This window comes from Chelonia mydas, chromosome 14 (assembly GCF_015237465.2).
Source record: "Chelonia mydas isolate rCheMyd1 chromosome 14, rCheMyd1.pri.v2, whole genome shotgun sequence".
Classification (NCBI taxonomy): Eukaryota; Metazoa; Chordata; order Testudines; family Cheloniidae; genus Chelonia; species Chelonia mydas.
The window spans coordinates 25,614,464-25,640,929 of record NC_051254.2 but is presented as its reverse complement, the minus strand read 5'-3'; the positions used below and the strand labels follow the sequence as shown (position 1 = coordinate 25,640,929).

Below are 26,466 nucleotides of genomic sequence, written 5' to 3'. Positions count from 1 at the left end.
CAGCATATGTGACACAGAAACAAAGCTGTTCCTGTAGACTCTATATTTTTGATGTGCAGAACTCTTTTTTTGAAGAAAAGGGTAAAAAAATAAATCTTTCCACAAAAATAATATGCAAAATCAAATTAACTTTTATCGTATATTTACACACTGCATAGCTATAGCTCAGTGTCTTAATGTAACAGTGATGTCTCCAAAATATCGCAAAAGTCACAACTAACTTACGTCCACATACAGTCTTATCCACAGCTGCATAGGTATGCCTGCTCTTTTAGGTTTCTACAAAAGATTTAAAGTGGAATTAAAGTTGACAACATCAATCTGACATGTTTAGGAGCGACTGTATAACGTGAAGAGGAGGGTACATGCCTTATTGAGTGTGGGTTGCAATTCATTTCTTGAAACACCTTAAGGGACAAGACTTTCCTCTTCCTTCTTGCAAAGAAAGTGACAGAGAAGAGGACTTACATATGAAAATGGCATCAATCTAAGGTGGAAATCTGCTGGTTCACAAAATTTATCTCTGGTCTACATACTTACACCAATTTTGTGAAATTTTCGTTTGATTTTTAAAAAGCCTTTAAAACGTGAGGTAAAATCTAGGTTCTGTCAAAGTGAATGGCAAATCTCCAATTGACTTTGATGGGGTCAGGATTTAACTTTTGGAAATGTAATCCAAGTGAAAAACTTGGTAGGTTAGGAGATAAGGTTGGTTGACCAATAAAGACATAACTGAATTTTTAAATTTCCTATATTGGTTTGGAAAAAAATTAAAATACGAGCAATGAAAAATCAAGTTATTGTGAATGATGAACATAAGACATGCTGTACTGGTTTTTTACTCTGTGTATATAAAGAAACAAACAGCAAATTATTCAACAAGACACAAAAATTAATAAAAAATTGTATTAATGAGGCAGCCTTGCCACTGGCAAATTATATACCGATGCAAATGTTACAAATATATTTTGTAGCAAATTGCAAAGAAAATATTTTAATTATGATTACTATTACAATATATATTTTATGCTTCTTATCCTGTCACTGTATTAGTCAAATTACACAAAATCCCAACTCATACAACACTATATATTTGACATAGTGTTCTTACATTGTTTTTAAAATTTTTACATACTGTTACTCATGGATTAAACAGTACATCAACAGGGGCCTGGTTCTGCGATATCAAGAGGGGTTTTTTTCATTGACTTCAAGCCCCAAAGTACAAACTGTAAATTGGAGTTAAAGCTGCCTCTTGTTAATTAATTTGTATGTCTTACAGAATAATTGCTATCCATTTCTTTATATACATAGTGTAGAAGAATGTTTAAGTTTGTTATGTGCTTGTAATACAACTGTTAATTTTTCATTTAATATCTTTTGGTTTTCAGTGATATCTTCATTGTTCAAGCAATCTTATCTTCCAGCCAATGAAGATTTTTGTCTGGACTAATAATAAATACAGACTAAGAAAATGTAAAGTTCTGGACAGATATTTATAGACATTGGAATTGATCCTCACAACACTTTCCTCGCCTATCACTTGGGGGATGTGGTAGTTAAGGTTGAAGGTAGAAAATAACATATAATAATAGAAGGCTGAGAACTGAACCTGACTGCGGCGGGTAGTGGCAGGCGGACCCACTGCCAGAGACAGAGAGGGTTGTTGTTAATATTCCTCTTGGTTTTACTTTGTTTCAGACTCTGACTTACTCAGATGAGAAGTTTCAGAGTAACTGCCGTGTTAGTCTGTATTCGCAAAAAGAAAAGGAGTACTTGTGGCACCTTAGAGACTAACCAATTTATTTGAGCATAAGCTTTCGTGAGCTACAGCTCACTTCATCGGATGCATACTGTGGAAAGTGTAGAAGATCTTTTTATATACACACAAAGCATGAAAAAATACCTCCTCCCACCCCACTCTCCTGCTGGTAATAGCTTATCTAAAGTGATCACTCTCCTTACAATGTGTATGATAATCAAGTTGGGCCATTTCCAGCACAAATCCAGGTTTTCTCACCCCCCGCCCCCCCCCCACACACACACAAACCCACTGTCCTGCTGGTAATACCTTATCTAAAGCGACCACTCTCCTTACAATGTGTATGATAATCAAGGTGGGCCATTTCCATCACAAATCCAGGGTTTAACAGGAATGTCTGAGGGGGGTGGGGGGGTAGGAAAAAACAAGGGGAAATAGGTTACCTTGCATAATGACTTAGCCACTCCCAGTCTCTATTCAAGCCTAAGTTAATTGTGTCCAATTTGCAAATGAATTCCAATTCAACAGTTTCTCGCTGGAGTCTGTATTTGAAGTTTTTTTGTTTTAATATTGCTACCTTTAGGTCTGAGATCGAGTGACCAGAGAGATTGAAGTGTTCTCCGACTGGTTTATGAATGTTATAATTCTTGACATCTGATTTGTGTCCATTTATTCTTTTACGTGGAGACTGTCCAGTTTGACCAATGTACATGGCAGAGGGGCATTGCTGGCACATGATGGCATATATCACATTGGTGGATGTGCAGGTGAACGAGCCTCTGATAGTGTGGCTGATGTTTTTAGGCCCTGTGATGGTGTTCCCTGAATAGATATGTGGACACAGTTGGCAACGGGCTTTGTTGCAAGGATAGGTTCCTGAGTTAGTGGTTCTGTTGTGTGGTATGTGGTTGCTGGTGAGTATTTGCTTCAGGTTGGGGGGCTGTCTGTAGGCAAGGACTGGCCTGTCTCCCAAGATTTGTGAGAGTTTTGGGTCATCCTTCAGGATAGGTTGTAGATCCTTAATAATGCGTTGGAGGGGTTTTAGTTGGGGGCTGAAGGTGACGGCTAGTGGCGTTCTGTTATTTTCTTTGTTAGGCCTGTCCTGTAGTAGGTGACTTCTGGGAACTCTTCTGGCTCTATCAGTCTGTTTCTTCACTTCCGCAGGTGGGTATTGTAGTTGTAAGAATGCTTGATAGAGATCTTGTAGGTATTTGTCTCTGTCTGAAGGGTTGGAGCAAATGCGGTTGTATCGCAGAGCTTGGCTGTAGACGATGGATCGTGTGGTGTGGTCAGGGTGAAAGCTGGAGGCATGTAGGTAGGAATAGCGGTCAGTAGTTTTCCAGTATAGGGTGGTGTTTATGTGACCATCGTTTATTAGCACTGTAGTGTCCAGGAAGTGGATCTCTTGTGTGGACTGGACCAGGCTGAGGTTGATGGTGGGATGGAAATTGTTAAAATCATGGTGGAATTCCTCAAGGGCTTCTTTTCCATGTGTCCAGATGATGAAGATGTCATCAATATAGCGCAAGTAGAGTAGGGGCATTAGGGGACGAGAGCTGAGGAAGCGTTGTTCTCAGTCAGCCATAAAAATGTTGGCATACTGTGGGGCCATGCGGGTACCCATAGCAGTGCCGCTGATCTAAAGGTATACATTTTACATTTGGTGACAATGTATACCTTCAGATCAGCGGCACTGCTATGGGTACCCGCATGGCCCCACAGTATGCCAACATTTTTATGGCTTGATTATCATACACATTGTAAGGAGAGTGGTCACTTTAGATAAGGTATTACCAGCAGGAGAGTGGGTTTGTGGGGGGGGGGGGGGGGGGGGGGGGGGGGGGGGGAGAAAACCTGGATTTGTGCTGGAAATGGCCCAACTTGATTATCATACACATTGTAAGGAGAGTGATCACTTTAGATAAGCTATTACCAGCAGGAGAGTGGGGTGGGAGGAGGTATTTTTTCATGCTTTGTGTGTATATAAAAAGATCTTCTACACTTTCCACAGTATGCATCCGATGAAGTGAGCTGTAGCTCACGAAAGCTTATGCTCAAATAAATTGGTTAGTCTCTAAGGTGCCACAAGTACTCCTTCAGATGAGAAGTGCATGCTAGAATTTTGAGTGAAAGCTTCTATCTATGACGTTTATACTTACCCCATGTAACAAACCCTGCTGATTTTGAACCGTGGAATTGATACCCCATATGTACAAGACTCTTATCCCAAGTAGGAAACCTAGTGATCTCTACATCTGAAATCCTCCCTCACAATTGACTTACGCATTGGTTGGTCTCTAGTATCAGCCTTCTCTTTTTGCTTGCACTTGGCACCAGAAGGACCCTTAAGAAGACCACCTGCATTGTCTTCAGTTGTCTTAATAAATCTTTATCTGCTGTATCCTGTAACCCCCTGTTTGTTTTGTTGGTTTCCATGTGACCTATAGTAAGTGGAAATCCCCAGCATTCCTCAGGATATCCTTTGCTTTTCTTGTCAAATCCTTTGTCCTGGCACCTGGGAGGCAGCAGTAAGCCATTCTGTTCTCGTTTTGAGTCGTTCTAATCAAATTCACAGACAATCCAAAGCTAATGGCAAAGCTAGTATTATGAAAAATAATTAAATTCTGTAGGCTGTTGGAAAGTTACTAAAATAGAACACACAGAATCAAGTTTAATTGGGATAAATGCAAGAAGAATCTGACACACATAGAATCATAGAATCCTGGAACTGGAAGGGACCTTGAGAGACCATCTAGTCCAGTCCCCTGCACTCATGGCAGGACTAAGTATTATCTAGACCATCCCTGACAGGTTTGTCTAATCTGCTCTTAAAAATCTCCAATGATGGAGACTCCACAATTTTCCTAGGTAATTTATTCCAGTGCTTAACCACTCTGACAGTTAAGAAGTTTTTCCTAACGTCCAACCTAAACCTCCCTTGCTGCAATTTAAGCCCATTGCTTCTTCTCCTATCCTCAGAGATTAAGAACAGTAATTTTTTTTCCTCCTCCTTGTAACAACCTTTTCATACCTGAAAACTGTTATCGTGTCCCCTCTCAGTCATCTCTTTTCCAGAGTAAACAAATCCAATTTTTTCAATCTTCCCTCATAGGTCATGTTTTCTAGACCTTTACTCATTTTTGTTGCTCTTCTCCGGACTCTCTCCAATTTCTCTACATCCTTCCTGAAATGTGGTGCCCACAACTGGACACAATACTCCAGTTGAGGCCTAGTCAGAGCAGAGTAGAGCAGAAGAATTACTTCTCGTGTCTTGCTTACAACACTCCTGCTAATACATCCCAGAATGATGTTTGCATTTTTTGCAACAGCAGTACACTGTTGACTCATATTTAGCTTGTGGTCCGCTATGATCCCCAGATCCCTTTCCGCAGTACTCCTTCCTAGGCAGTCATTTCCCATTTTGTGTGTGTGCAACTGATTGTTCCTTCCTAAATGGAGTACTTTGTATTTGTCCTTATTGAATTTCATCCTATTCAGATCATTTCTCCAGTTTGTCCAGATCATTTTGAATTTTAATCCTATCCTCCAAAGCACTTGCAACCCCTCCCAGCTTGGTATTGTTCGCAAACTTTACAAGTGTACTCTGTATGCCATTATCTAAATCATTGATGAAGGTATTGAACAGAACTGGACCCAGAACTGATCCCTGCGGGACCCCACTCCTTATGCCCTTCCAGCATGACTGTGAATCACTGGTAACTACTCTCTGGGAATGGTTTTCCAACCAGTTTTGCACCCACCTTATAGTAGCTCCACCTAGGTTGTATTTTCCTAGTTTGTTTATGAGAAGGTCATGCGAGAAAGTATCAAAAGCTTTACTAAAGTAAAGATATACCATGTCTGCTGCTTCCCCCTGTCAAAGAAAGCTCTCAGGTTGGTTTGACATGATTTATTTTTGACAAATCCATGCGGACTGTTACTTATCACCTTATGTAAAATGGGAGGAAGTTTAGGTATCAATATTCCAGGTTTCCAATAAACACCTAAAGGATAATGTAAGAAAGAACTGCAGAGAAGAGGATACTGAGTGTGGTCGGAGTAAATACATTCATTTATGTCATCTATAATATGATAATGCCTTTACAAGGAGAAGTACTCTGTTTAGATGTATTGTTGATGCAGTTAGAAAGGGAAAGATCCTATCATATAGTCCATTGCCTTTAAAGGGAAGTTGTAGGACTAGGGAAGGGATTGCTCTTCCTGTATAGCACTGAGGACATCTGGGACAATGCATGAAGTTTAGGGTTCCATGACATATAAAAATTGTTAAAGATAAAATTGATAGAAAATTGGACCTAGTTTAAGAGCTGAATTTATGCATCATTTACAGGAATTTATGCATCATGACTAAGGGGTGACATAATTACTGTCAGTAAATACCTGCCAAAAATTTACAGAAAGTGGATCGGGCGGGACCTAACATGCATAAATGAGCAGGGGGGGGAGTTTTAAAATGTATGATGATGTTTTTAGTAATACATACATTGACTTTTAAACATCTGAAGTCCCCGGGGCTGCTACTGAGAATGGGGGCTACATTCTCTGTTATGTTTTAAAAGGGAGAACTTGTAGCTGTTTAGCCATAAAAAGTTTTATAACCATGAGGTCAGTTAGACAATGGAGTGACATCAAGTATGTCTATTTGGCAGGTTAAACTGCAGATAACACTGATGGAGATTCTGTGGAGACCTCTGTTCCCTCCTATAGTTATAGAGGGGGATAAGCCTGTGGCAATTGCCAGACTTGATCCTGTCCTCGAGAATGGCCAGTACCTGAAATCCCACAGTAGGCAGCTATGGTGTAGTCTGCCATCATGAAATGCTCATCCTAATCCCCATTAGAGTTGATTTAAACCTTGAAGCAGGAGGGTTTATATCCCTTCTAAAATTTGTTAGCATTAACTATTATAACAATGAAATCCTTGTTATCTGTGTAAATGTTCAGTTCTTCTTTGAATATTGCTAAATTCTAGGCCTTAATGACATGCTGTGGCAATGAGTTCCAATCTTGTTATGCAGTATGTGTAAAAATATTTCCTTTGATCAGTTTTGACTTTCCCACCTTTCAAATTTCATTGACTGTCTCTAGACCATCCATTATTTTATCTATTTTTATAATGTTCCTGCTTATTTCTCTTCTTTCTAAAGCAAGCAATCTCAGTCTTTTCAGTCTCTCTTCATATGTGAATTTTTCCAAGCACTTAATTTTTCTTGCCACTCTTCTGTGAACCTCCTCGAATTCTGCTATATCCTTTTTGGGATGAAATGACCCATATTGCACACACTATTTCAAATGAGGGGGAACCATTATGGGATGGAGAACACTGCATTCTGGGAAGTTGACCCTATGCTCCCATTCCCCCCTGCATGACTTGTTTTTGTCCTGTCAGCATTTGCAAAAACTTCCCAAAACAGCCTGCTCCGGGTGGTGGCTATTTGCACAGTACGATACTCACCCCTGGTGCACTGTTCTTGGTGAGGACGCACACCAACGACACAAGGAGCAAAGTAGGCACACGCACAAAAGCTATGTAGTACCTTCTGTGGCTCTATGCCAACATAGGTTAGGTCAGCAAAATTGTGTAGTGTTGGCATGGCCATAGTCAGAGAGAGTCCTTGGTCGGAGCTTAGGGCGTATCTACGTTTAAAATGCTACAGCGGCACAGCTGCTCTGCTGCAGGTTTGCTGCTGTAGTACTTCAGTGTAGACACTACTTACGCTGATGGGAGGGCTTCTCCCATCAGTGTAGGTCAGTGGTTCTCAACAAGGGGTACGTGTACCCCTGGGGGTACGCAGACGTCTTCCAGGGGGTACATCAGCTCATCGAGCTATTTGCCTAGTTTTACAACACGCCACGTAAAAAGTACTAGTGAAGTCAGTACAAACTAAAATTTCATACAGACAATGACATGTTTATACTGCTCTATATACTATACACTGAAATGTAAGTACAATATTTATATTCCAGTGGATTTATTTTATAATTATATGGTAAAAATTAGAAAGGAAGCAATTTTTCAGTAATAGTGTGCTGTGACACTTTTGTATTTTTATGTCTGATTTTGTAAGCAAGTAGTTTTTAAGTGAGGTGAAACTTGAGGGTACGCAAGAGAAATCAGACTCCTGAAAGGGGTGCAGTAGTCTGGAAAGGCTGAGAGACACTGATGTAGGTAATCCACCTCCACCTCCCCAAGAGGCGGTAACTAGGTCTACACTAAGAATTAGATTGGTACAGCTGTGTTTCTCAGGGGTGTGAACAAGCCAATGTAAGTTCTTAGGGTAGACCAGGGTTAGAGTCTCAGACCTTGTCTCTACACTCAAGTTTTGCAGTTTAATTATGCTGGCATAGTTAAACCCCGCTATTGCAGATGCAATTATATGAGTATTAAAGTGCTTATATTGGAAGAGCTTATTCTGGTTTGAAACATAAATGCATTATGAGTGTAGATGCACTGCTGTGGATTAGCTTGCATTGAGTTAGGCTTTGTCAATTGAAGTCTATAATACAGACATACCTCATAATGCAGGATATTAGGTGGTGCCCTCTGAACTATGGTAAAGGAACTCTAGAAGTTGCATCAAGAAAGTTAGTGCCATCCAAGCAATGCAGAAAATTACCACCTGCCTAGGACAGCTTCAATACAATACGGAGAGAGGTGGACCCAAATTTAGAGCCCTCATGCCTCCAGGAGAGGCACCTTGTACTCACTGCCTGACCTCTGTGAGGGACTGCTACCTGAAGCTTCTGGAGCCACCCTTTCTCTCATGATGCTTCTTGCTCCCTTTTCAAAGCACACAGATGAGATTGCACCATGTCTTTGTTTTTTGTGACAGCAGAAGGTTTATTTGTTAAATGTTAACGTGTGAAAAAAGTATAAGGTAAAAGCCTAGGTGTGCTGTTTTGCCCTCCTTAGAAAGAAGCAATCCCCTCCCAAAGAAGATGTCAGTGTAAAAGTCTACATTGGGTTTTGTGTTTAAATCAGCATTCCTGCCTTTCCTTATTAAGTCACTTATATCAAACCTCATATTATTTTGTCCCTAAGTCACCCTGTGTATTCACTGAGGACGGTTGCCTTATAAGAGGCTCCTCATCCCTTAATGAAAAATCATAAAGCTTCTAGAAATTTTTAAATGTTTATGCAATTAATGCCTTACGCATTCTTTCTCAAGTACTGTATATAATAAAGTACACTCCAGCCAAGCCCCTTGAGAGAATTACAGACTGGGGTTTATGTGAGCTCAGTGTAAATTATTCTCTGCCTTAATTTACAGACGTCCACTTGGACACTTTTTCAGCAGAATCAAGTAAGTGTGAAAATGACTGTCTTTTATTAAGAGCAAAGATTTGGAAATGCGGTGTTATTAAATTACTGGAATCCAGTGCTGAGGAACCATTTATTCATTTTGCTACCTTGAATATGGACAATTAGGAATATGAATGAAAGGCTCTCTGAGAGCCAAAAGAAACATTTTAGACAGTTGTTTGGAATAGAAAGGTGTTTTAAAATAGTGGGCATTAGAAAGGGGGATATACCTGCAGGTCCCATTTAGTAATTTTTTTATCATCAAATGTGGCAAGATTTCTGAAGGCTCACACAAACAGACATATCTTTATCTTCTTGGGGAATGAGATCCATTCTAGGTTCTGCTTGCTCTGACTTCTTCATTGCCCTCAGGATTGCATAAAAAGAAATCTTTTACTATTAGGTTCCCCACAGCACTGCTCCCTAGGCCACATTGTGCACTGAGGTAGCACTATTAGGGGAGTTGGGGCCGGAGCAGAGAAGGAGCTTTTCAAGCATAGAGACACTGGGCACCCCCATGTCCCTGTCATCTCCCCTGTCACAAGCTACTTAATACAGCCTCCTTCCCTAACAGCCCTACTCCTGCCCAGGCCTACACACATGCCTATGTCCCCCTCCCTTCCCTGTCTGCACAGCCCCATTCTTTCTCCCTGCCCCACTTTCCACTGCTCGGAAGATGCAAAACTATTGTAAATCCAGTTTAACTGACCGAGATACTGTATGAATCTGCCCAGTGAATTTGTCCCTAAAAGTTAAAATAGAAAATTGATTTCAGGTTGATACTACAACTCTTCAGAATATTAGCACTTGCACATGGTAGCATTCCCTTTGAGTTCCTTGTTTGGAGTTCATACATGACATCTTTAGTAATTTGAAAAAAAAGCCAGACATTTCCAGACAAACCCTTCATTAAAATGGGGTTAAGGTTAGAAGTATACATAAGTAATCTAAGGGTAAAAACATTATGGAGATGTGGTAACTATCCCAAAACAAAGCCTTACAGAGCCAGAAATGTCAGATTTCAGAGTAACAGCCGTGTTAGTCTGTATTCGCAAAAAGAAAAGGAGTACTTGTGGCACCTTAGAGACTAACCAATTTATTTTAGCATGAGCTTTCGTGAGCTACAGCTCACTTCATCGGATGCATACTGTGGAAACTGCAGAAGACATTATATACACACAGAGACCATGAAACAATACCTCCTCCCACCCCACTCTCCTGCTGGTAATAGCTTATCTAAAGTGATCATCAAGTTGGACCATTTCCAGCGTTAAGGTTGCACTTAAAAGAAATCCAAGCATAAGTGAGCTGTAGCTCACGAAAGCTTATGCTCAAATAAATTGGTTAGTCTCTAAGGTGCCACAAGTACTCCTTTTCTTTTTGCGAATACAGACTAACACGGCTGCTACTCTGAAACCAAGCATGTTAAGGTATGGGAATGGACAGTTAAGACGCCCGAAATCCTTATCTCTGTCCTGTAGTCACACCAGGAGGGAAGGAATTTTTTTTTTTAAAAACCAACCTAATATGTCTTTAAAAATCTGGCTAATCTAATCTGAAACCTCAAACACTAAAATGCATGATTGTAATTGCATGGGTGTTGAATGGGATCAGTGAAGGATAGAGTTAAGGTTGTTTGGGTGTCCTAAGTGCACATTTCCAAATCTAACATGTTGAATTTCTTTTAACTTTAACCTTTAATTTTAATGTCCTGGCTCTGGAATACTTGTGTTTGGAATAATTACACCATCCCTGTAATGTTTTATGCCCTTAAATTACTGATGTGGTACTATGTAGTGTAGTTGTAGTCATGTCGGTCCCAGGATATTAGAGAGACAAGGTGGGTGAGGTAATATCTTTTATTGGACTAACTTCTGTTGGTGGGAGCGACAAGCATTCCAGACACAGCTCTTCTGCATGTCTGGGAAAGGTCCTCCTAGCATCACAGCTAAATGCAATGTGGAACAGATCGTAGTTAGCACATATTATAAGAGACCATTCAAAGTAGAGTGGCCGTTAACACCTCTGCAGTCGTAGGACAAAGAGAGAGGTTAGTGGGTTCCAGATTGTTGTAATAAATCACAAATCCAGTGTCTCTGTTCAGTCCGTGATTGTTAGTGTCTAGCAGAATGATGAATTTAAGCTCCCAGGCTCATCTTTTGCACATGTTGTGCCGGTTTACTTTGAGGATGAGGACTGATAGATCAGTGATCGCTTTGTGAAAAGTGTTCGCCCACAGGTGATAGGGTGTTTTTGTCTTTTATCATTTTCCTGTGTGAGTTCATTTGAGAGCATAGTGATTTTCTGGTTTTACCCACATAGTTGTTATTGGGGCATCTAGTGCACTGCATAAGGTACACCTCATGTGCTAGGCAGGCATAGGACCCATGGATCTTGAAAGGTGTTTTGTGGGGGATGTTGATCATTTTAGCAGTGGAGATACGTCTGCAGGTTTTGCATCTATTCTGGCAGGGTCTAGTGCCGCTTTGAGTTGGTGTGTCCTGCTTTATGGGGAGTTTGCTTCTGATCATGAGCTTGGAGAGGTTAGCGGGGAGCGGTTGTTTGAAGGTCAGAAATGGGAGTTCAGGAAATATTTCTTTCAGGACGGGGTCCCCATCAAGTATGGGTTGTTGTTGTTTGATGATACCCTGTATGGTTTCCTGTGTGGGGTAGCAGGTGACAACTAGGGGTGTGTGGTCAGAGGGGATATTATTTCTGTATTGAAGCAGGCCCTCTTAGGGTATTTGGGTGGCCCATTCCATGATGAGATCTACTTCTCTGGTGGAGTGTCCTTGTTTGGTGAAGGCAGTTTTAAGTGTGTTAAGGTGTAGATCTTGGACTTTCTCCTCATAGCATATTCTGTGGTATCTGAGAGCCTGGCTGTAGACATAACAGATTTCTTAGTGTGTTTGGAGTGGTTACTGGATCTGTGAAGGTAGGTGTGGTGAGCCGTGGGTTTCTTGTATATGGTTGTCTGTAGGGTTCCATTGCTGAAGCTGAATGTGGTGTCCAGGAAGCTGATGCTAGTGTGGGAGTGTTCCACAGAGAGTTTAATGGATGGGGTGGTGATTGTTTTAAACTGTGGTGGAAATCCATGAGGGAGTTTAAGCTGTCGGTCCAGAGGATGAAAATATTATCAATGTATCTCAGGTATATCATTGGTTTTGTGGTGCATTTGTCTTGAAATTCTTCAAGGTGGCCCATGAAGAGGTTGGCATATTGGGGAGCAGTCCTAGTATCCCTGGCTGCTCCCATGGTTTCGATAAAGTGTTGTTGAATGGAAAGTTGCTGTTGGTGAAGCTGAAATGGGTGAATTTGGCAATGTGTGTTGGTGTGGATATCTGAGTGTTCTCCATTGTCTTGTAAATATTTGAGGCAGGCAGGTATGCTGTCATTCTGAGAGTTGTTGTTGTATAGGGAAGTGACATCCCTGGTGACGACGACAGTGTTCTGAGGGAGCAAGTTAATACTGTGGAGTTTGTGGAGGAAGTCAATTATGACGTGGAGGAAGCTGGCCCTTTGTGATGTGGTACTGTCAGCCTTAACTCCATTTTAGCATTGTTTTTTGTCTGGAAGTTGCTGGAGAGCACATATCAGCATGTATAAGGAAGAACTATAGTTGTACTACTTTTATAGATTCTTTCATTCACAGATCTCAAGTGCTTTACAAATGTTACTGGACATCTCAACACTCCTGTGAAATGAGAGTTTTGTGATGTGCATTTTACAGATGCAGAAAAACGCAGGTGCAGAGCGGCCAAGTAATGGGGAAAAGTGAAGGTGCAGAGAGGTAAAGTGATGTACCCAAAGTCATATAGTGAGTTGGGGAGAGTTAGGGAGTGAAATCTGATTCCATTCCTCTTTTCTTGCCGCTAGTATTGTGTGGTCATGCTAATGTGAAATACTTTTCCCTTTTCTTACATTTTACGTTTTTGGGATTTTTTTTTTGTTCTGGTTAATTCCAGATGCTTGCAGAACAGGATATTTTATTGCCCACAACAATTTTACTTTCTGTTCATTTCTCCCAGGTAAACGCAAAGCATTGAAGTTGAATTTTGCAAATCCACCTTTCAAATCCACAGCAAGATTTACTCTCAATACGTCTGGAGTTCCTTTCCAAAATCCTCACATGTGAGTATAAACTCAAGGCTCCACTGATGAAACAATTCTGAAATTATTCTTCTAACATGGAATGTTAATTTAAAGGTAGTTTCATTGCTTCAGTTATATTATAGGCTGTTCAAAAAAAATGCTAGTTTGAATCAGTGTAAAAGGGTTTGTTTTAATGATTTTTAATAAATTTGAAAAAGGATAAGCTAGGACTCTTCCTGTCTTAAATTGGGGCTACTGCCTTTCAGGATTGGACAGAGAGCTGTCACTTAAATTATAGCTGATACACACGCAGATTGTGCCTATACCTAATTTCCAGTTCTGTTCACTGTCATTTTCCTGTCTCTCTATTTAGTGCTTGTTGCTTTTCATGAAAGACAAGTTCTTGTTCCTATGTTTACTTGTGAAAGACATATAAATGTGATATACCATGTAGCGCTAAAATGAAAAGTAGTAGACTGAAGAATGTAATTTTACCAAAATCCATATCTTGGGGAATTACTTAGTGACAAGATCTCACTGAATTTCCAAGCAAGATAGTCAGGGATAGCTTTATGTAAAAGTTGAATGTAAGTGGAGAACAGAACTGCTTCTGACATTAGACATGATAAAATGTCACAGAAAATATTAGCTTTGTATCCTCAGATCCACCAATCTGGATTGATGGGTGACCCACCCACAACCTGTAAGTGTGGCAGAGCTCAGCTAGTGTGCAAAGATGTCCCTAATTTTTCCTCTTCAGGTTTCTTTACCAGATATCAAGAGTTTTGCCAAAGGCGAGTCTCAGAGATTGTCCCTGAAGTTTCCCCAGCTGTCTGTGGTGCTCCTGGACTCTTTGGTGGTGTTTTTGTTTTTAATATGCTTCTGCTTTGCATGTTGCTGCACCCTCCCTTTAGCTCAGTGCCTTCTACTTCCCCAGAATATATTCCCTGAGATTTGTTCCTGTCTCTGGTAGCTCCCTCTGTTTTGGAGCTTTTTGAGCAAGTTTCAGCTGAGTTAGGAAAATATTTCTGATACCCAAGTAGCCAGTGCTGGTAGGTGAAAAATATAGAAACTTCCTGTGAGCACTTCAGCAGATCTCAGGGACATCATCCTCCCAGAACCAGGATAGAGGTTTCCAGCTCTCTTTTCCTTAAAATGCCCTACACTTAGGGGTCATTCTCTCTCTCCCTTTTTAAGCACAAACAGATTGTGTCATAGGCTGGAGGATTCCAGAATTTTCCAGTTAGTCAGTCTCTTTATATCTGATGATTTTTCACAGGAGGTTACCTTGGAGCCTTTCCTTTTTTCAGGCCCCTCTCTCCACCCTGCTTCATAAAGTATTCAGTCTCCCCTAGTGGGTCATCTCTAGTGACTTGCCTTCACAGTGTACCTACTTCCAGTGGTCTCTGTCTTGGCGTCTATCTGGGAAATAGTGGTTCCTGTCAAGCATGGAAGAATCTTCTGCCTGAAGCCGTGACATCTTAAGTTCCATATTTATGCAAGTGACTCTGGTCACATTGCTCTTTAGTAAGTACTACTCTGGTGATGTGGGCATTGCAGTTGTGAAGGGGACTGGAGACCAGGATGTTCGCTAGGATAATTGGTTCTCTGGAGCACAGTGAATTTGGGCTTGTTCTGGGTTAGATACAGTGTTAAACTAACAGAAGGTAAAGATGGTACGATGTGTCTGCTTTTTCTATTTGAAGGGTGGATTAGCTCATTTTTATAGACTCAGAGAGGTGTGTGACCTGCCTTATCACGAATTGTGTTTCAGGATTGTTTCTTGCTGTGGGAGGCCTGGACAAGCTGAGAGAACATCTTTTTTTATCCTTGTGCGCTTTATGGTTGTCCTTTCTGGGTTCTGTTTTGCAAAGACAACACTCTTGTCTTTTGATTGTACTCCTTGCCCAGTTCCAGAGGTCCGTGCTCCTCTTAGACACTGATGGGGGCTATAGCATGTGACTCCAAATGCACTTTTCCCTCTGTGGAGAGGCCTCTCCAGTCCCTGAGATGGGTTGGAACTGTTTTTCTCTCTTTTGATGAGAAAGATTGCTGGATGATTGATTTGGATTGGATATTTCAGACCATTTGGCTCCCATTTTTCAAGGGCCATTCTGACTGAGGTTGTTTTCTATTTATTATGTTGCTGCTTCTTCTACAAGCCTTGTGGATTGAGTGGTGTTGGGCTTTTTGGTTTCGTGTGTCAATGCTGGCTCAGCACAGTAATGCTGACCTCCCCTGTCTTGATGGGTTTTGCTGTATACATCCCGTTGGTCCAGATGGGTGGATCTGAAGATACAGAGAGGTTAATTTCTCACATGAAATTTAGGTTTCTGTGACTTGGATCCACCAATCCGGAGGCTGTCCCATTGTATCTGCCTCCAAAAGGGCAGAATTTGGTATTGTCAAATTATTCTTTTACCTTTTTCTTCTCTGAGCTCTGGAAATAACTTATGGGAAGCTGAGAGGAAGCGGTTAGTAGTGACCAACAGGTGCCACAAAATGTAATTGCCTATTAGTTGTATTCTGCTTGATTGACAGGTTGTGATCGGGGAACTGATCAGGCTGGATTGGTGGATTTTCAGGTAAGAAATTGTGGTTTCTTATTATGCAAAGGGAGAGATGGGTAATGAATGGGGTTTTCTGTTCTGTTGAGGCCTTTGACAGGAAGGAGGAAGTGTCCGTATAAATTCTGCTACTGAAACAAAGACGCCACTACAGAAGAGGTGACCAAAGTATATTCCACAGGCCAAATGTGTCCTTCAGAATTTCACAGTGTAGCCTGAAGTCACCCTTATGTTTCATGCAGAGGAGAACCATCCAAAGACCACAGTTCTCAACAAGCAGTGCTCTCCATATTGAGCCAAATGATCTGACAGAGCTGCCTGTTGGCTTTTAAAGTCTTTGTGGGCCATAGCTCTACTAAATATGAGGATGGCTGCAACCCAGCCCATTTATTATGCAGCCTAGGTGTGGCCCTCCTACTCCTGCCAGTGGGCAGAGATTAGCCCCCCTCCGCCACACTCTCCATCTGTGAGCTCTTCTTGTCATCTTACTTGTTGAAAAAAATGGAGACCAGTGTGAAAAAATAGAATCCGAGATAGCCTCGAGTTAGGAGCAGAGTTTTAGCTTCTGTGATTCTGAGGCAGAGCAGTAGCCATGTGCATTGGCTAAATGGTGCCAGAGGGAGAGGAAAGATCAGCACTAAACCAGCTGGAAGTGCTTCAAGTAGAGATTTGAGGTACACAGGGAAGCTTCCATAGTGACAGCTGTGTTGTGCCTGGCTCAGTTCACTGTGATTAGCCAATCATTTCCTTTAATAGTAAATAAACATCTCAATTTTTTGAAAGTAAGTTTTTTTGGGGCAGTTTTAGTATGTGACCTGGGGTAAAATTTTCAAAAGTGACTTTACGTCAGATTTTTAGAGGTATTTAGGTGCCTAACTACCTTTAAAAATATGGGCTGTAGGCATTAACCCCAAGACTCTATGTGTGGTGATAGAGGGATCACACACACTCACCTCCCAGCCCATTGGAGCAGTCAGTCAGTGTATCCCTGCAGGAGTTATGCTCCATTACAAGGGGCCAGAAAGTTGAAAGAAGAGGATGTTGATTAACCAAATACCCTGTGCACCTGCTCAGTGCAGAAAATGGAGGGTAACATCCATTTGAGTCAGTGGCAAAACTCTCATTGACTTCAGCGGGGCTAGGATTTCACCCTCAACATTTTCTAAATTTGGGGTAAATCTGTTAAGATCTGGGAGGGAGTTAGACTCACCTTTAAATAAAAGCCTGACTCAGTGTGACTTGGACTGAGATTACAAACTGGGATGTATTTCAAAACAAAGCCTTAACCAGTCTGGAGCTTGGCTCTCTGAACACCCACTCCTACATGATCCCAGAAGGCAACACCACCTTAATGTAGTCACAAGAGGGAGGGGAGAAGTTGTCGCCTCTGAACCTTACTTGGTCTGACAGAACCTGGATTTTAACTTGAGGGCAGAGGGTGCAGCGTATCTGAAATATCAGGCTCCTATTGAGTGGCTGGATGCAATTGGAGGTTACTTTTTGAAGTATCTTTGTGTTTGTTGGGTTAATCTCCCATGGACAATTCATGCTGTGGATTTCGTTTTTAAAAACTTTCTTCCTCTGAATAAAGGGCCCGTGGCTGTGAGGCTTGGGTGCTTCTGAGAAATCAAGTTAATTGCCCTTGTTCTGGATGACATTGGTGTGGCTGCTTTATGGGAAGGTCCAGACTGGAGATTGTCAATGTGAAGCATCTAATACAGTGGTCTCTAACCTTTTTACGCAGAAGATCACTTTTTGAATTTAAGTGCAACCCAGGATCTACCCCACCCCTTCCCCGAGGCCCTGCCCCTTCCCCAAAGCTCTGCCTCCTCCCTCTATTGCTCGCTCTCCCCCACCCTTACTCATTTTCACTGGGCTGGGGCAGGGGGTTGGGGTTCAGGAGGGGGTGTGGGCTCTGGGCTGGGGATGAGGGGTTCGGAGTGTGGGAGGGGGCTCCGGGCTGAGCCTGGGGCAGGGGGTTGGGGTGCAGGAGGAGGTGAGGGGTGCAAGCCTTGGGAAGGAGTTTGGGTGCAGGAGGGAGCTCTGGGCTGGGGCAGAGTGTTGGGGTGCAGAAGGGGGTGATGGGTGCAAGCTCTGTGAGGGAGTTTGGGTGCAGGAGGGGGCACCGGGCTGGGCAGAGTGTTGGAGTGCAGGAGGAGTTGCGGTGTGCAGGCTCTGGGAGGGAGTTTGTGTACAGAGAGATCTCTGGGCTGGGGCAGAATGTTTGGGTGCAGAAGGGGGTAAGGGGAGCAAGCTCTGCGAGGGAGTTTTGGTGCAGGAGGGGGCTCTGGGCTGGGGCAGAGTGTTGGGGTAAAGGATGGGGTTTGGGGTGCTGGCTCTGGGAGGGGGCTCAGGGCTTGGGCAGGTGCTTGGGGTGCAGGAGGGGGTTCAGGGTGCAGGAAAGGGAATGGGGTGCTGGCTCTGGGAGGTGGCTCAGCGCTGGAGCAGGGGTATGGGGTTGAGGAGGGGATTCAGGGTGCAGGAGGGGGTTCAGGGTGCTGGCTCCAGGAGGGGGCTCAGGGCTGGGGCAGGGGGTTGGGGTGCAGACTCTTGCCGGGCAGCACTTACCTTGGGTGGCTCCTGGTCAGTGATGCAGTGGGGCTAAGGTAGGCTCCCTGCCTGCCCCAGCCCCACGCTGCTCCCGGAAGGGGCCAATGCATCCCTGCAGCCCCTGGGTGGGGCCGGGGACATGTGGCTCCCTGCACTGCCCCTCTCTGCAGGCACCTTCCCCGCATTTACCAATGGCCACAGTTCCCCGTTCCCGGCCAATTGGAGCTGCGGGGTCGGTGCTTGCAGGCAGGAGCAGCACGCGGAGACCCTTGCCCCCCTGGCCACAGGGGCGTGCTGGCTGTTTCTGGGAGCGGTGTGGGGCTGGAGCAGGCAGGGAGCCTGCCTTCATGGCATCCCCGCTACACCGCCGGAATTTTAGCAGCCGGAGATCACAATTGACTGGGAGAGTGTCTAGGATCAATGAGTCGATCGCGATGGACCGGTTTGTGACTACTGTTCTAATGGAAGGGATTAGAGTGGAGGATTTTAGAGTGAAGATGGATTCTAGTTCTTACTACTGTACATGGCTACTGGATCATGAGTAGGGCTCCGTGTCTGTCACGCAGGTCGTGGAAGTCACGGATTTTGTGACTTTCCACAACCTCTGTGACTTCTGCAGCAGCCAGTGTAGCTGATACCAGGGCCACCCAAGCAGCTGGCTCCAGGGCCAGCTGCTTAGGTGGCCCCGAGGCCAGCCACAGTGGCTGCTGCTGGAGCGACACTGGGGCTAGTCGTGCTGGCCGCTGCTCGGGCAGCCCCAGGCAGCTGGCCCTGGGGATTGCCTGAACAGCAGTCGGTGCGGCTGGCCCCAGGGGCAGCCGGTGCAGCCGCTGTCGGCAGCCCCCAGCAGCGGTCCTGGGGTGGCCAGAACAGCTGCTGTCGGCGACTGGCAGTTGGTGCCGCTGGCCCTGGCCCTGATCCTCAGCAGCACCCCCTCCCCCTGTGTTCTCCCCCCAGCAGCGCCCCCCCACCCACCCCCAGATTTAGTCAGAGGTATTTATAGTAAAAGTCATGGACAGGTCACAGGCTGTGAATTTTTGTTTATTGCCCATGACCTGTCCATGACTTTTACTAAAAATACCCATGACTAAATTGTAGGCTTAATCATAAGCCTTATCACTTAATGAAGCCTAAAAAGAATGGACAGTTTGTTTAGCCCCAACTGTGGCCACGATTACTGTGTCTATTTAATGAGTTTAGTATGGATATTCTGGCATAGTAGGATGCTTTTTTCCTGCATAGCTGTACAGTACTTAGCACTGTTATCATGATAATATAACGCAAAGGCAGAGAAATACCGTAATACGTAATTGTTTTGATGAGCTTTCAAAATACTGTATCTGTTCAAGTGATTTATGTTGATGAAAAACAAAATTCATAGTATTTACATTATTCAGGGTGCAAGGTCTGTGCAGTGTTTCTTATCATTTAATTATTGTGCCTCTTGGAAACAAAAATTCTTGTTTAAGAAAGACAGTATAATTCATCTAAATGCTATGTAGATAGCCAAGGCCCTGATTCAGGAATGCACTATACATATAAAATGATGGGGTCTAAATTAGCTGTTACCACTCAAGAAAGAGATCTTGGAGTCATTGTGGATAGTTCTCTGAAAACATCCACTCAATGTGCAGCGGCAGTCAAAAAAGCAAACAGAATGAGGTTCAGAAAAGGGCAACAAAAATGATTAGGGATATGGAATGGCTTCCATATGAGGAGAAATTAATAAGACTGGGACTTTTCAGCTTGGAAAAGAGACGGCTAAGGAGAGATATGATTGAGGTCTATAAAATCATGACTGGCGTAGAGAAAGTAGATAAGGAACTGTTGTTTACTACTTCTCATAACACAAGAACTAGGGGTCACCAAATGAAATTAATAGGCAGCAGGTTTACAACAAATAAAAGGAAGTATTTATTTACACAAAGCACAGTCAACCTGTGGAACTCCTTGCCAGAGGATGCTGTGAAGGCCAAGACTGTAACAGAGTTCAAAAACTAACTAGATAAATTCATGGAGGATAGGTCCATCAATGGCTATTAGCTAGAATGGGCGAGAATGGTGTCCCTAGCCTCTGTTTGCTAGAAGCTGGGAATGAGCGACAGGGGATGGATAACTTGATGATTACCTGTTCTATTCATTCCCTCTGGGGCACCTGGCACTGGCCACTGTCGGACGACAGGATACTGAGCTAGATGGACCTTTGGTGTGACCCAGTAGGATCATTCTTATGTTCACTTAAACACTTGCATAAGTCTATGCCACTTAAGCATGTACTTAACTTTAAGCATGTGCTTATGTCCCACTGAAGTCAATAGGATTTAAGCACATCTTGAAGTGCTGTCTTGAATAGGGAGGCTGCCCTTGATGGGGGCCTGACAAAAAAGTAAAAGTGAGTATTAGGGATGAGGTGCTTTACTTAGGGATGAGGTGCGTGAGGTAATACACAATCCTTTCATAGTCACACTTTTTATTATGGTTGCATTTATAGTTTATAAAAGGTTAATCAATGATTACTAGACATATACATGTTACAGACATTTGTAGTATGTGTTACAGATGGTTATAAACATTGGTGGAAGGTGTTAGAAATGGTTATTAGCCATGATTATAAGCAATTTATTGATCTGTTGCACTCTGTAACAATCTATAATAACAATCCAGTATTCACTCTTCCTAAACTATTTATAAATGGACCCTTAAGGTAAAGTGCGGCCCCTTTCACCTTCTGTCTTCTGCATCTAAATGGGATTTAGGTCACAAGTAAAATTAATGTAGTCAGTTCATCCAAGTTCTTGTTGGTTACTGGTACACATTACACAAGATCTACAGTAATGTATAACTAGCATTCCCTGCTGAAGACAGACACAAATAGAACTAATACAGGAAGGATTCTTTGACTGGTGCGGTGGTTTATGGAATGATTACACAGCATCTGTCTGCAGTACACCTGGCTCTCATTAGAATAGTTAGAACTGAATAGTTCATTGACAAATTTAGTAGCATACTTTTGAATGCAGTGATTTAGGTTTTGGTACAAGCTTTCTGGGAAGGGTTATTATTCCTGCAGTGTACTGGTGTTCTCGTACCAGGTTCACACTGCACAGTTTATCCTTGTGTACTAGTAAGTGAGTAGATGTAAGGACTGTGCCTTCGTTACCTATTCTTCAGTGTGTTCTTTCTTGAGCATAGACTCAATGAGTACTTTGTGTGCTATCTGTGTAATCCGTCCGTTTCTGTGGCACCTCTGTCACTAGGTTGTCTGAGTATGTACCATTACAAGCTAGTTTGGAAAGCTGTCAGGATTAAGCGACTTCTTGTAAAAGTCATGAGCCTGCCTTCTGAAGTACCTGTTGGACTGTCAATCTGTTTTACCTGCTGCTCATCATCATAGAATCTGAGCATCTGGTCTCTGATTTTTTCCTTGCACTGGTTCATCCTTATGTAGGCTTCTGGCAGCGCAGAGGGAGCTGAGAGGACTCACCAAGAGGCTGCCCAATGGAACAATAGGCTCGTGTTGTACAGTGAACCTCCTCTACCGATGCAAGATTAGAGTCAGAGTTTAAGGCCAGAATCCTTCATGAGCTAATTCAGATCCTCTTACAAGTGGGACTCTGCATCTTCCTTCACTTTTGTTCAGTTTAAGGAGGTACCAAGGATGTTGTTACTAAGGTGGAAAGGGCTATTGTGGCTAGGGCCAGAATCGAGTGAATCTAGTGCCCCAAAGCTCTTAGATAGCTTCTTGTGTATTCTTCGTGGCTTTTTATTAACTGGTTGTCAGCTGCTTTGTAGGTGAGATACTTATATCTGGGTGAATAAATCTTCATGTGTAAATTATTAGACAAATTTCATTCATCTCTTTCTATTTGAAATTGTCCAAGAACAAAAGTGAAATTTTCTTAAATTTCTTTGTTCAAAATTGTTTGCCAAAAATTGCCTGTGAATAATTCTGGGTCTGTTGCTTGTCTGTAACAGTTTATCACATGTACTTGATATTCAAGTGCACTTAATTGGACGCTCTTATTTGGGCACAGGTCATACGATACCTTTCTGTTCCCTGATAGCGTGAGCAGAACTCACAGTAGTTTTTGGGTCAGTAGGATCTTTCTTTTCCATTCTTCATCACTAAGATCTTTCCTGATAAGTTGTTGGATTGTGTCTGGATATTTGCATCTCTTCAGAATGTGACAGACAGTTCAATTGTCCAAAGATCTCTGTGGCTGAAGATTGTGAGGAGCTGGTATGGTTTGCAGAGCATCTTTGTTTAGTGTCTTTGGCCTGGTGAAGGGGACCTCCTCTTTGAAGAAGATATTGTTGAGATCATCTTTGGAGTCTGGATTGCAGGTGCTACCTGAAGCTGTTTCTAGCTGCTGTTTTCGTTTCTCCTACTGAGTTTTAGGATTCTCTCTAACATGGCAGTCTTATAGTGCAGAGATTCTGCACTGATGTTATTTGTAGGTAGGTAGGAATGGCGGGGGAGAGAGGTTGTTTTATAGCTTTGTATTTATTAAGTTATTCTGCACCCTGATTAACTTATTTTCCTATTCTCTAATTTGTTTTTACTGTAAGTCTCTGCACCCTCTGCTGAGCAGCTCTTTGGTATCTGCCACGCCTTAGTGAATTGCTGCAGAAATCCCTATGGCTCCAGCAGCAATAGTGATATGAGAGCACTGTTTTCTTCTTTTGCACTGGTTTTGGCATATAAGTATCACAAAGCACTATGCTGCCAGGACTTCTGGTCTTTCTTCTCTGATACCAGTAGGTTCTATCACTTGTGAGATGTTCAGCTGCAGCTTCCGTTCCGTTTAAACGTGGGCTTTTATATTCAACATATAGAATATGTGCCTAAATCTAATGTGATATGATATCTGGTACCTATCTGGCTCCCATCACCTTAGTGTCTGAGTACTTCATACTCTTTTTAATGTATTTATCCTCACAAACTCCTGTCAGATAGGGAAATGCTATTTATCTCATTTTACAGAAGGGACTAAGTGACCTCTAAGGACACAGAGGAAGTCTGTGTCAAAGAAAGGATTTGAAACTAAATCTCCAGAATTCTAGGCTCGTGCCCTAACTACTGGCCTATAGAAGCCTGACTTTAATTACTTTGGTTTGGAAAAGTTGGCCACCTCTGCAGTAGTTAGGAGCCCACCCTGCATCACATTGGATAATTCAAGGGTGGACCTTTGAATTAGCAATTATTACCATAAAGAGTAATGCCTGCCCTTGGGCTGTGGAATGTCAAACTGATTGCCAGTTCTGTCCTAGGAATTGAGGCCTCTGGCTTTTCTGCAAGGTGAAAGGGCATCAAGAACTGAGCAGTCAGTGAGTCATGGAGAATGATAATTTCCTTACTTGCTGTAAGAATCAAGGAGGTCCATCAGATGTGGAGCAAAGTCTGTCTGTTGAATCTCATTACCTCTGTGTGGTTCAGCTGCAGTGAATTACAAGTTAGGGCAATTAAGTATGTGGGAGAATGGAAAAGTAGAAGCTGGTTGTGTTCTTGATAGTGGGAGGAAACAGAGGTTCACTGGTGCTACCGGTCATAGGGAAGGCCAGCTAGCAGTTAGATATGTGGGTACAGTCATCTCCAGCAGGCTGAGAGAGACCTGGAAAATGGTAGTTAATTGTCAAAAGCTTTTGGATAAAGGCCTGGCCTGGAATTCTGCACACTGTCTCCTTGACTCATCAGTTGCTGGCATGTTGAGGAAGGAATATTGGAGGGATTATAATGGCTTCATAATCATAGCTCGTTCTGGAAGGGAGATAGGCAGGACTGCTACTCCCTATTTTATCCAAAAGCCTGTTTTCAATAGTATATTTAAGATTCATAGATTCCAAAGCCAGAAAGGACCATTGTGATCAACCAGTCTGACCTGCTGTATAACACAGGCCAGAGACCTGCCCCAAAATAATTTCTAGAGCAAATTTTTTAGAAAAAACATCCAGTCTTGACTGAAAAATTGTCAGTGATGAAGAATCCACCATTGATAAATTGTTCCAGTGATTAACACCTTACACTGTTAAAAACGCCTTATTTTCCGTGTGAATTTGTCTAGCTTCAACTTCCAGCCATTGGATCATGTTATGCCTTTCTCTGCTAGATTGAAGAGCCCATTATTAAATATTTGTTCTTCCTGAAGGCACTTACAGACTGTAATTAAGCCACCCCTTAACCCTCTCTATGTTAAACTAAACAGTCTATCACTACAGAACCTGTTTTCTAATCCTTTAATCATTCTCATGGCTATTCTGGGAACGCTCTCCAGTTTATCAACATCCTTCTTGAATTGTGGGCACCAGAACTGGACACAGTATTTCAGCAGCAGTCACACCGGTGCTAAGTACAGAGGTAGAATAGCCTCTCTACTTCTACTTGAGATTCCCCAACTTTGCATTCCAGGATCATATTAGCTCTTTTGGCCACATTGTCACACTGTGAGTTTATGTTCAGCTGATTATCCACCATGACTCTTAAATCTTTTTGAGAGTCACAGCTTCCCAGGATAGAGTCTCCCATCCTGTAAGTATGGCCCACATTCTTTGTTCCTAAATGTATACATTTACATTTAAACATATTAAAACACATTATTTGCTTGCTCCCAGCTGACCAAACTGTCCAGATCGCTCTGAATCAGTGACCTGTCCTCTTCATTATTCATGACTCTCCCAATTTTTGTGTCATCAGCAAACTTTATTAGTGCTGATTTTATGTTTTCTTCCAGGTCATTGATAAAAATGTTAAATAATGTAGGGCCAAGAAATCATCCCTGCAGGATCCTATTCAAAACACACCCACTCAGTGATGATTCCCCATTTACAGTTACATTTTGAGACCTATCAGTTAGCCAGTTTTTAGTCCATGTAATGTGTGCCATGTTGATTTTATATTGTTCTAGTTTTTTTAATCAAAACGTCATGTGGTACCAAGCAAATGCCTTACAGAAGTCTAGTACAGGGGTTCTCAAACTGAGGGTTGGGACCCCTCAGGGGGTCGCGAGGTTATTACATGGGGGGGTCGCGAGCTGTCAGCCTCTGCCCCAAACCCCGCTTTGCATCCAACATTTATAATGGTGTTAAATATATAAAAAAGTGTTTTTAATTTATAAGGGGGGTTGCACTCAGAGGCGTACTATGTAAAAAGGGTCACCAGTGCAAAAGTTTGAGAACCACAGGTCGAGTATATTATGTCAACACTATTACCTTTATCAGCCAAATTCGTAATCTCACCAATAAAAGATATTAAATTAGTTTGACAGGATCTATTTTCCATAAAATATTTCTATTTTCCATATTGATTGGCATTAATTACATTACCCTCCTTTAATTCTTTATTAATCAAGTCCCATATCAGCCACTCCTTTATATTGCCTGGGATTGATGTCAGACTGACAGGCCTGTAATTAACCAGGTCACCCCTTTTACCATTTTAAAATATTGGCATAATATATTTTCCCATTCCAATAGATTAATGAAGGCCTTGGGTATGTCTAAGAGAGTTCTTATGAGGCATGTAGGTTGTTTAAATATTACTGCTTCCTCTGTGTAAAATAATGCTCTGTATATGCAGTGTGTGTACAGAAATTGAGCATTTAAATACTATGTTGATGGGGAAATCCTGGAATAGATTAGCTAGACAGAAGATTTCCAAAGGGAATTCAGTGTGAGTGCGTAGGCCAACAGCATAAATATGGTTGGAGTACATGGTGAGAAGAAAGAGGGCAGAGAGAGGTGGAATTGTTTCTGTGCATCCTCCCCTTCATCAGAACTACTTGAAATAGCCCACAGTTGGGCATGTGATGCTTCTTTTAGAAGTCTCTTTAGAGGCAAATTTCCAAAAAATACCCCTTTTAGTGCCTGCTTTCTCTCTGGGTGGCTTACTCTTTCCTCTTATCTAATAATATGGCTTTCAATATGACTTGTGCCTGAAAATGGGATTGAATGAGAGATATTCTATTGTCACAGTATGTGTAATATAATGATAGAGATTATCTGAGAAATGCCTGTTCCTTTTATAAGCCCTCTTGGATGACAGGATGGTTAGGGAAACCTTGGCCTCGCACATAAGGACTTTGAAAGATAGAATGCGTGGTGCATCATATGTGAGATTCCTCTTTGCATTTTTATTTGAAGGTAATTTAAGACTTTAGAAGGACTGAAACTTTTGT

General features: G+C 42.4%; 1 protein-coding gene across 20 annotated transcripts in view; it reads left to right on the top strand.

Annotated features, from left to right (window-relative positions):
• MAP2K4 (mitogen-activated protein kinase kinase 4) overlaps positions 1 to 26,466 on the top strand; it is a 175,973-nt gene that overhangs the window by 70,657 nt on the left and 78,850 nt on the right. For 11 of the 20 annotated variants that reach the window (XM_037914651.2, XM_037914644.2, XM_037914653.2 and 8 more), the window contains one exon: positions 13,115 to 13,217. In XM_037914651.2, the coding sequence (XP_037770579.1) occupies positions 13,115 to 13,217 (103 nt within the window). Of the gene's footprint in view, positions 1 to 9,054; positions 9,088 to 13,114; positions 13,218 to 26,466 lie in introns of all 20 variants that reach the window. The other 9 variants (XM_043527647.1, XM_037914641.2, XM_037914645.2 and 6 more) reach the window with 1 other exon arrangement.